This window comes from Danio rerio, chromosome 5, assembly GCF_052040795.2.
Source record: "Danio rerio strain M-AB ecotype USA chromosome 5, GRCz13ab, whole genome shotgun sequence".
NCBI lineage: Eukaryota > Metazoa > Chordata > Actinopteri > Cypriniformes > Danionidae > Danio > Danio rerio.
Window position 1 is genome coordinate 4,958,700 of NC_141025.1, and position 12,264 is coordinate 4,970,963.

Genomic DNA, 12,264 nt, shown 5'->3' on the forward strand with positions numbered 1-12,264 from the left:
AGAGAGAGTAAATGTTTGATGTTTTCAAATGCAGAAATACAGCAATAACTCTTATAGAATGCAGCTTTACTGAATTAAATGGCGAATTCAGAAATCAGTTAGACTGGAAAGTATGATTAATTGATTAAATAATTAGTCTTTTTTTCTTCGGTTTACTACTTTATTTAGTATGCAGTAATATTTAGTATACTACTATATTTTTCTACTGTTTTACTAATATTATAACTAGTTATGAGTGCTGCAATATCATTTTAAATGGGTTATTCTTGCATGTAACGAACATGTTTGCATCACATTACATCCTAAAAGATTTTACATTATATTTACATTTATCCAGTCACTTACAAGTGAGGATAAAAGACTTTAAATCACCAGAGAGCAGCACTATAGAGAGAACACGCAGAGAATTGAGTTATATTTTAATAATTATTTGCAAAAACAAAAAGGTTTGTTGATTAAACAGTATATACAATCACTGGCCACTTTATTAGGCACACCTTACTAGTACCGGGTTGCCCCTTTTGCCTTCAGAACTGCCTTAATCCTTCATGACACAGATTCAACAAGGCACTGGAAATATTCCTCAGAGATTTTGCTCCGTATTGACATGATAGCATCACAGAGTTGCTGCAGATTTGTCGGCTGCACATCCATGATGTGAATCTCCCGTTCCACCACATCCCAAAGGTGCTCTATTGGATTGAGACCTGGGGTCTGTGGAGGCCATTTGAATACAGTGAACTCATTGTCATTTTCAAGAAACCAGTCTGAGATGATTCACGCTTTATGACATGGTCTGTTATCCTGCTGGAAGTAGCCATCAGAAGATGGAGACACTGTGGTCATAAAGGGATGGACATGGTCAGCAACAATACTCAGGTAGATTGTGGCGTTGACACGATGCTCAATTGGCACTAATAAGCCCAAAGTGTGCCAAGGAAATATCCCCCACACCATTACAATACAACCACCTGCCTGTATCGTTAATACAAGGCAGGATGGATGGTCCGTGTATCATCCGTTCATTTGATTATTCCTTTTATTACGGAAAATGAAACATCAGAAAAACGATGAATATTTCGTTTTTCTGTTTATTCTGTAGGCAGAAAAAACGGAAACTCATCTGTTATTCTGCTTATTAACTTAAAACGAAATATTAAAACAAACACAAAACCAAAACGAAATAATGAGTCAAAAAATGGTCCGTGTACGTTTTGTTCATTTGTTTTCCATTTTCAAACGGAATAAAGGAAATGGAGAAAACGGACGTTTTTCCGTTTTTCTTTTGCTCACGAGAAAACGAAATTTTGGCTGGATTTTCGTTTTTTGGTTTAGGGTAGGAAAACGGATAAACGACTTTAAAATTCATTTTACACATGTAGGCGGTGCTGAAACGCCCACTTTCCTCTAATTGGTCAACCAAATCTGCGCTCGTGACGTCACCCTCAAAATAAAAGCCTTACACGCAGGCTTTTAATTATTATTACTTAATTATATATTAACTAAGTTTACATATTCTATCATTTAAACCACACACAGTTAGCAGGCTTACATTCATTGCGTATGTATAAATTAAATAAAAACGTAAAGCAGTATTCTTAGACATTTGTCATTAAAATAAGGTCATAGTTCACTGCGAAGCTTCTTGCTGCTGTGCACCTGATGCAGAGCAAAGATAGCCATTTCCGAGGAGCACCTGGTTTGCATGATTGTTTTAGAGCAAGGGCTTTATAATAATAATAATTATTATTATTATTATTATTATTATCATCAGTTACTAGTGTTTTTATTGTTTGGTGTGTTTTTTTTTCTTTTTAATAGTTGTTAGCAGAACCAGAATAAGAACACTTTGGGCCCTGCTTAAAAACAAAGGGTACCATTTGTTTTCATTTATTTCTTCCTATTTTAATTATATATTGTAATTATTTATTTGATAATTAATACTATTTTATTGCAACGCCAAAGTAGGCCTGTCTTATTATTTTTTTTATTATTAAATTTGCTGTTATTGTAGGCTAGATGGCAGGCTTTAAATATTTTAAATAACATTTACTCATAACCTTACTAACTCGAGAGCCGAACCTAAAAAAGTTTAAGTGCAATAAGCCTGTACAATAAAGGGAGCCGCAATGCATATTTCTAGCGCATTCTTTCACTCAACAATTATTGCTGGAATAATGAAATAAATTTCAAATTAACTAATTAAACACATTATAGTTGATAAAAAAATTGTGTCTAGTAGTTCCGACAAACAGATGAGCTCGCTACATGTGTTGGTTGCGCTAATAATTTGACATTTGCTCTTCTTGAGAAAGTGCTACAGCGGGCCCTGCTATTTCACATATAAGGTTAGTGATACGTATTTTAAATTAGTATTGCACATTATTCATTCATTTTCTTGTCGGCTTAGTCCCTTTATTAATCTGGGGTCGCCACAGCGGAATGAACCGCCAACTTATTTAGCAAGTTTTTACGCAGCGGATGCCCTTCCAGCCACAACTCATCTCTGGGAAACATCCACACATACACACACACTTATACAGTACGGACAATTTAGCCTACTCAATTCACCTGTACCGCATGTCTTTGGACTGTGGGGAAAACCGGAGCACCCGGAGGAAACCCACGCGAACGCACTACACTACTGAATTAGACACACAATCTCAAAAAAAAAAACTTGATGCTTATTTACATTATCTAAAGTCATTTCTTACGAGGTAGGATCTGTTGTTGTATTATATATTTTCGTTTTAATATGAAAATAATTTTTTTTATTTGTATTGTCCCTCATTGCATAAAATAACCAGCCTTTGTATTCAATATGTTTGTAAATTGTCCATCCAGTTTGACGCAAGCTAAACAACATTTTGGCCTGTTTTGCTTATTAAATGAGTGATTTTCACGGAGAAACAAATCATCCATCCACACAGTTTTGTATAGGACCTGTGTGAACAAAAATATACACTTCATCATAGCCTATAGGAAAATGTATCTGTTCAGAACCAATTTTGTGTTGTATAATTAAAAATATTAAAAATACAATAATAAAAAAAGGAATAACATTTGAAGTGCAATGCTTCAAAGATCCAATACGCTGCATGCAGAGTCAAAACAAAAACTGGTTTGTTTGTTAAATAAAATAATAATATGAAATTAAAGTGAAATAGTTCCATAACCTGTATTATAACTGTAGTCACCCTAGATGACAAATCATCCGTTGCGCCGGTCAGTTTCACCTTTAATCAAGAATGTGCCAGAACCAAATGAGAATATTTACAGATTACCTCGGAATGAGACCTCGGTCTGTGAAGGATGCAGAACACAGAAACTCGTTGAGAATGGAGATGCATGTTAGATGTTTTATATCCCTTTAGATATTGTAAATAAACAACAAGTTTTTATAGAGATTGTGTCATGTCTTTTCTTTGACGCACGCGCTGAACAGCCCCGAAAAGGCGCCTTTATTTAGCCTGTAGCCTAAATATTAGTTTAGATTTTATAACATATAATGTTCCATTACTTTAAATGAATAATGTTTTTTAATATTTATGGATTATATAAAATATATAGTTTATATAAATGCGCTCTGATCATTCAAGGATCATAATGCGTTGCATATTATTCTTATTCTTCATTAGGCTTGATCCGTAAATTGTGTATTTTATAAACTGATCGTTTATAAGGACTAAGCTATTAATAACTGTAATTCCTCGAATGGAAAAGTCTTGATTAAAGAAAGAGAGAACTTAATTCGACATATGCATATAGTGCGCTTATTTCTGCGCGCATCGCGCGCTTTACCGAATTACCTTTTTTATTTTTTATGCACTATAAATGCATCTGGCAGCACTGAAAAGAGCAAATGCCAAGTTATTAGCGCAGCGCACAGGCAGCTAGCTCGTCTAGTCTAAACCAGGGGTTTTCAAACTATTCATTGCACACCGATCCCATTGCATTTTATTTAGGATAAACCACTTATTTAAAATTAATTAATTAAAAGGTGCTTACTCTCCAATACACCACTGAATTAGTGTCATAATATTTAATAATTATAATTAAGATAGACACCTGACCTCCATTTAATAAACAATTTATTTGCCATACTCTGTTAATTTGAAGTTTAAAGTTTAAATCATTTATGTTAAACTTAAATTATTTAAAAACTTTAAAAGACTTAAATTTAGTCATTTAAGACATTTTAGGTCATAAGTTTACATACATTGACCGTTGCATTTAGTAGGCCTATTCTGGTCTAAATAAGCTTTTTGCATCTTAGGTGTTTACACACACAAATTAAGCAGTTTATACGTACATTTAATGTTACTTTGAAATTACTTTTGATGCAATAAATAATCCTAAATAGTTGAAAGTGTTAACATATTCTTGAAATGTAGTTATTTTATAACTATGAAATTTATTACTAAACAAAGTGAATCATTATGAATTTGCCAAGAAATAATCCACTTTACCACTGTAAAGCAATGCCCCACACTCACTAGAACGGTAGAACCTGGACTGTATGATATGTTCTGTATGTAAAATAGAGAAAATAAGCAAGATGCGCAGTCTCATGCAGCCTTAGTGAAATATAGTGCGTCACAGCAATGAACTAAAAATAAAACCACCCTTGAAATGCTGGCGATCTTAATTTTTTCAGCCTACACTGACTGAGAATAATGTTGCACTATTTTATTAACAAATAATTAGAATGTTTTTTTTTCCTTCAACACATTCATCATTACTTTTGCCTGTGCAAGTTTTTAGCACGCGCTTGAGCGCGAAGGCATCTATTTTCAGGTGCAAGATGCCACTTTGGGTGGCACCAGCACACTCTGCCACACCTGTGGCTATGTCCCTGCTACAATAATAATAACAACAACAACGACAAAATAATAACAAAAAATAATAATAATAAGACAGGCCTACTTTGACGTTGCAATAAAAAAGTATTAATTATCAAATAAATATTTACAATAGGCTAAAGGCATATATTAAATTAAAATAGGAGAAAATCCAATAGAAACAAATGGTACCATTTATTATAGCCCCATGCAGGGTCCAATGTGTTCTTACAACCATTGAATAACTAAGTAAATAATAATAATAACAATACAAATAATAATAGGCCTAATAATAATAATAATAATAATAATAAATTATTATTTTATACAGAGTAGGCTATTATTTAGGCCTACAATAGCTCTGAAACAATCATGTAAACCAGGTGCTGCTCGGAAATGGCTATCTTTGCTCTGCATCAGGTGCACAGCAGCAAGAAGCTTGGCAGTGAACTATGACCTTTAATGACAAATGTCTAAGAATACTGCTTTACGTTTTTATTTAATTTATACATACGCAATGAATGTAAGCCTGCTAACTGTGTGTGGTTTAAATGATAGAATATTTAAACTTAGTTAATATATAATTAAGTAATAATAATTAAAAGCCTGCGTGTAAGGCTTTTATTTTGAGGGTGACGTCACGAGCGCAGATTTGGTTGACCAATTAGAGGAAAGTGGGCGTTTCAGCACCGCCTACATGTGTAAAATGAATTTTAAAGTCGTTTATCCGTTTTCCTACCCTAAACCAAAAAACGAAAATCCAGCCAAAATCTCGTTTTTTCGTTTTCTCGTGAGCAAAAGAAAAACGGAAAAACGGCCGTTTTCTCCATTTCCTTTATTCCGTTTGAAAATGGAAAACAAATGAACAAAACGTACACGGACCATTTTTTGACTCATTATTTCGTTTTGGTTTTGTGTTTGTTTTAATATTTCGTTTTAAGTTAATAAGCAGAATAACAGATGAGTTTCCGTTTTTTCTGCCAACAGAATAAACAGAAAAACGAAATATTCATCGTTTTTCTGATGTTTCGTTTTCCGTAATAAAAGGAATAATCAAATGAACGGATGATACACGGACCATGGATCCATGCTTTTATGTTGATGATGCCAAATTCTGACCCGACCATCCGAATGCGGCAGCAGAAATGGAGACTCATCAGAGCAGGCAACGTTTCTCCAATCTTCTATTGTCCAGTTTTGGTGAGCCTGTGTGAATTGTAGCCTCAATTTCCTGTTCTTAGCTGACAGGAGCGGCACCCGGTGTGGTCTTCTGCTGTTGTAGCCCATCCGCCTCAAGGTTGGACGTGTTGTGTGTTCAGAGATGCTCTTCTGCAGACCTCGCTTGTATCGAGTGCTTATTTGAGTTACTGTTGCCTTTCTATCAGCTGAACCAGTCTGGCCATTCTTCTTTGACATCAACAAGGCATTTGCGCTCACAGAACTGCCGCTCACTGGATATTTTCTCTTTTTCAGACCATTCTCTCTTATCCCTAGAGATGGTTGTGTGAGAAAATCCCAGTAGATCAGCAGTTTCTGAAATACTCACACCAGCCCGTCTGACACCAACAACCATGCCACGTTCAGAGTCCCCTTCCTTCCCCATTCTGATGCTCGCTTTGAACGGCAGCAGATCGCCTTGACCATGTCTTCATGCCTAAATGCATTGAGTTGCTGCCATGTGATTGGCTGATTAGAAATTTGCCTTAGCAAGCAGTTGGACCTACTAAAGTGGCCAGTGACTGTGAATATGTGTTTTACCTTGATTTCTTGTATATCTTAAATTAAATGGTCTTTAAACATGTATTCATCTTAATTTAACATGCACTAAAAGATTAAATGTTCTTCTTTTATATGATTTACTTCACCAGTGCTAACTTTTGGGATAAAAAATAAATGTTGAGTTGATTTGATTTGAAGTGTTGTGCTGTGTGCTGATTGTAGAGAAGTGCTTCTTTGAGGGATGTAAAGACAGAAAGAGCCATGCAGAGCAAAGCAGTGGACATGCTGAAACGGCTGTACGTTCATGCTAATGATGAATGTGTTTAATGCACTGATCTCTACAGTTCTCCAGTATAGATCAGTGGTTTAATGCGAGTTTAATGTAGGTTATCAGAACTAAACCAAGACTGACTGTGAGCTTAAATTACACTAGTGTGTAAGAGACAGTGTGTGTGTGAGTCTGTCTGTGCAACTGTGTGCAAAGTGACTGTGTGTCTGTGAGTGCAAAAGTCTGAGTGTGTGTGAGTTAGTGTACGAGACGGTATGTGTGAAGGTGTCTGCATCTGAGTGTGTGCAAGCGAACATGTGACTGGGTGTTTGTGAGTATGAGAATGTGTGCGAGTGTGTTTGCGCAACTGATGGTGTGTGCAAATGAACTGAGTGTTTAATTTTGTGAGTGTATGAGTGTGATTTGTGTGAATGTGTGTTTGAGTTTGTGTGTCTGCAAATGCACACATGACTGAATCAGTGTGTGTTTGGTGTGCGACTGACTGACTGAGTGTGCATGTGTGAAAGTGTGTGTGTGTGTGTGTGTAAGAGGCCAGGTGTGTGAGAGTGTGTCTGCGCAACTGTGCAGTGTGTCTGCAAACAAATGTGTGACTGAGTGTATGTGCACGTGTGATTGTGAGTTTGATTGTTTGTGTGTGTGTGTGTGTACCTGACACCAGGTGAGATATGGCTCTGTCATTAGTCTGAGTTCAGCCACTCTCTCCTCCAGCTGTCCTCTCTCAGACTCCACCGGCTGGATGTTCTGCTGTGGCACACTATACAGAGACAACTACACACACACACACACACACACACACACACACACACACACACACACACACACACAGACAACCATCAAACATAAGACATTTTATTGAGCAAGAAAAAAAGGCAGCCACTTTAATATCCGTTGCATTATGACATTACTTCTCCATCTACGCATCTGAACATTTGACACTTGAGTTCTTTGTGATTATAATGAAACTTTTGAGCTTAGCGTTCAACTCATTTGTTTCGCAGTGCATCATTTAGGTGTTTTGAACAAAAGAAAATACCTAATTTAGCATTATTTATATTATTTTCATGACGCTTAAGCACATTTTCCTGTTCAAACTGTTATTGCTGTAATGCATCTGAGGTTTTTATCATTTATATTATTCTTATTATATTCAATAATACCAAGGAAAATTCTGACATACAACAATAAAGTATTAAAATGCAACATTTTAGAAAATGCAACAGAAAGTGCTTTACAAAGTGCTTGCCTTAATTAATGGCATTTTGCTATACTGACATTCCTAATGTAAATTTCTTTCATTTTCTTTGTTTTTAAACTGTTTTAGGGCGTACTCACATTATGCTATCCGAACCGTGCACAGGCCCATTTCCCGGATTGTTTCAAAAGTGTGAGTGCACTGAATGGGGCTCAGGCACGGTTCAGTTGCCCGGCCTTGGCCCGCTTGGAAGAGGTGTGCCAGAGCACGGTTCACTTGGGCTTTGGTACGGTGCGGTGCGCTTGTAGTGTAAGTGCAAAACTCACCTAAGCCCGAAACTGAAAGAGAGACGTGACTTTTAAGGGACTGTTTCATATGGATTTATTAATCATTCTTACCGTTCAGTGAACGCAAACTGCCGTAGTTTATTAAAGACGCAAACCCCTCACTGCACCACAGCTGCACCTTCAGCAAACCTCCTAATTCCTGCAGCACGAGGACTTTATGATTGTTTATGAGCATCAAAAGTGGCGGATCTGTTCAGTAAATATTATACTGTGTGTCACCGCATATCAAACTACTTAAATGATATAACTAAAGAAATCTCCACTGTGCTGAGCGAGAGCGCTTCTCTTCTGTTAAACTGACCAGCGCATCATTGATGATGTAAGCGTGCCCAGGCCCGATTGTGATGTGAGTGTGGGCCGTCGGGGAGACAGGAGGGGGAACAGGTATGCTTTGGCCCGGTGCAAGGCAACTGTACATAGTGTGAGTACGGCCTTAGTATCTTACACATTTCTTTTTTACATTGATCTATTGGACGTCTCCTACAGATTAGATTTTTCACCTAAAATTGAAAAGTTAAGCTTTACAGCTCTAATCATGTGCCCCCCAACTTCAACTTCCGTCTGGAAGTAAATCGCACGATCCCTGATTTCTACCCCCTACCGGGAGTAGATCGCTTCAGAGCGTACTCACACTAGGCTATCTGAACCATGCCCAGGCCCGTTTCCCGGATCGTTTGAGAAGTGTGAGTGCACTGAATTGGGGTTCACTTGGGCTTTGGCGCAGTGCACTTGTAGTGTGAGTGCAAAGCATGCCTGAGCCTGAAACTGAAGACGAGACATGACTTTTAGGGGACTGTTTGATATGTGTTTATTAATCATTCTTAGGGCCTACTCACACTATGCCATCCGTACTGTGCCCAGTCCCGTTTCTCGGATCGTTTGAGAAGTGTGAGTGCGCTGAATCGGGCTCAAGCCCGGTTCACTTGGCCGGCCCTGGCCCGGTTGGAAGAGGTGTGCCTAAGCGCGGTTCACTTGGGCTTTGGCGCGGTACGCTTGTGTGTGAGTGCAAAACGCACCAAAGCCCGAAACTGAAAGTGGGACGTGACTTTTAAGGGGTTGTTTCATATGGATTTATTAATCATTCTTACTGTTCAGTGAACGCAAACTGCCGTAGTTTATTAAAGACGCAAACCCCTCACTGCACGACAGCTGCACCTTCAGCAGACCTCCTCATTCCTGCAGCACGAGAGCTTTATGATTGTTTATGAGTGGCAAAAGTGGCAGATCTGTTCGGCGAAATATCTGACTGCGTGTCACCGCATATCAAATAACTGAAACTGTATAACTAGAGAAATCTCCATTGTGCTGCTGAGTGAGAGAGCGCTTCTCACTGAACAGCGCAGCAGCGATGACGTAAGCGTGCCGAGGCCCGTTTGTGGTGTGAGTGCGGGCCATCGGGGGAGACGGGAGGAGGGACAAGCGTGCTTTTACAGTTCGAGGCAACTGTACCTAGTGTGAGTACGGCCTTACTGTTCAGTGAACGCAAACTTTCGTAGATTATTAAAGAGGCAAACCCCTCACTGCACCACAGCTGCACCTTCAGCAAACCTCCTAATTCCTGCAGCACGAGGACTTTATGGTTGTTTATGAGCGTCAAAAGTGGCTGATTAGTTTGTCGAATTATTTGACTGCGTGTCACCGCATCCCAAATGACTAAAGCGATATAACTAAAGAAATCTCCACTGTGCTGAGAGAGAGCGCTTCTTACTGAACAGCGCATCATCGATGATGTAAGCGTGCCCAGGATTGAATACAATGTGAGTGCGGGCCGTCGGGGGAGACTAGAGTGGGGACAAGCGTGATTCGGACCGGTTCAAGGCAACTTTACATAGTGTGAGTACGCCCTCAGCTAGCCAAACGAAATAAAAGATCTTGATCTCAGCCAGAGACTTTACCCCCCTGCAACAGATTATCTGTGGCGAGTCACGTCTCGGATCTCACTTATATTAATTACGCTGCTATCCCACAAAGACAGATCTACCAGTATGGTGATGGCTCAAGTTAAATCTTTTAACTGCTCAATCAGATACAGTTTTTCCACATTCCAAAACACCGGTGTATCATATTTTCTCATTTTACTCTGGGACTTCTCCATTCTGGTGATCACCCCCTCTCTGTGGACTTTTTCGCTACCTATTAATCTATTGAACGTCTCCAAAAGATTTGATGTTCAGTCAAACGTAATAAAAAGTCTTGATCTAAGCCAGACGCCAGGGACTTTCACACCCCCCCCCCACAACAGTTATCTGTGGCAGGTCATCATCTCGGATCTCACTTATATTAATAAAAAAATGTAATTAAGCAATTAAATGTGTTTTTTTTTATTATAAAAATGTATGTTATATAATTATATAAAAAAAATATTACATATTTTTAGATTTAATTATTTTAAACATTTTTTTCTTTGTTTTATTTAAAATATAAACGTTTATACTTATTTTGTGATTATTTTCTAATTCGTTTTAACAATTTTCTCATGTAAAGCACTCTGAATAAACATTTAGTATGAAATGTGCTTTACAAAATAAACGCCTTGCCTTAATTCTGAAAAGCTTGTGTACATTTTTACTCTTTTCCATTTATTTATGGTTCAGTGGTAAATCTCACCTTCACTGCATGAACTAAATCTCAAACCAGCATGATCTAAAACAAGTAACTAAACTAATACTCTGATTCTCACTATCTTTTACTCATTTTGTATAACATGTCTTTGAGTTTTACAGTAAATCAAACCCCATAACCCATAACTTACCCCGGACAGGTTTAGTGAAAAAATACTTACATAAAATAAATAATAATAATAATTATTACAAATCAATTAAAAAAACAACTTACAAGATATATTTTTATAGACCCAGAAAGAGAGGTCTGTCCCTGGGCGATACCTTATTAAAAGGAACAGTTCTGTTCCTGACAGGTCCTTAAAGGGATATATTAATACTCCCGTGAATTAATTCATTCATACATTTTCAACTGCTTTTCCGGGGCTGGGTTGCGGGGGCAGCAGTCTTGGAAGGAACCCCAGATATTTCCTCCGGGGGGAACCCGAGATGTTCCCAGGCCAGCCAAGAGACATAGTCCCTCCAGCATGTCCTGGGTCTCCCCCGAGGCCTCCTCCCGGTGGGACATGCCTGGAACACCTGCCTAGGTAGGCGTCCAGGAGGCATCTGAAACAGATGCATGAGCCACTTCAGCTGACTTCTCTCACTGTGGAGGAGCAGCGGCTCTAGTCTGAGCTCCTCCCAGGTGTCAAAGCTCCTCACCCTGTCCATAAGGGTGCCACCCTGCCACCCTGTGAAGGAAACTCATGTCGGCCGCTTGTATCCCAGATCTTGTCCTTTCAGTCATGACCCAAAGCTCATGACCATAGGTGAAAGTAGGAGAGTAGATCGACTGGGAAATCGAGAGCTTTGCCTTTCAGCTCAGCTCCTTCTTCACCCCAACGGGGCGGTACATCGACCGTGAAGTGCTTTGAAATGTTTTATTCTATGTTTGAGCTCAAGCACATCACACGAAAAGTGGTTCAAAGGGGACAGGGCATATCAGATACTAGAGAGCATTTGATTGGTCAGAAGATTTGATGGGAAACTGAGGTAAAAAAAAGATCCATTAATGCGGAAGTGGCAAACTGCAAGCTTTACATGTTTATATCATAGGGGTGTAACGATACACTCAGCTCACGATACGATGTGTATCACGATATAATGTTCATGATTCAATATGTATCACGATATTTGGAATAAAAATTTAAAATTAAACTGAAATGCAAATTTTACCAAGTAAACTATTTTTTATGTATTTCTTTTGTTTCAACTTGTTAAACTGAACCTTCTTTACGAAAATAAATTAAACAGGCCTGTCCCTGGAAAATAAAAC

General features: G+C 38.3%; 1 protein-coding gene across 5 annotated transcripts in view; it reads right to left on the reverse strand.

The window, feature by feature from the left end:
- apooa (apolipoprotein O, a) overlaps positions 1–12,264 on the reverse strand; it is a 42,466-nt gene that overhangs the window by 24,563 nt on the left and 5,639 nt on the right. For all 5 annotated transcript variants that reach the window (XR_015490545.1, XR_015490544.1, NM_001423743.1 and 2 more), the window contains 1 exon segment: positions 7,498–7,617. Coding sequence is in view for 3 of the 5 variants with exons in the window: in NM_001423743.1 (NP_001410672.1) it covers positions 7,498–7,617 (120 nt within the window). In the remaining 2 variants the exon portion in view is untranslated.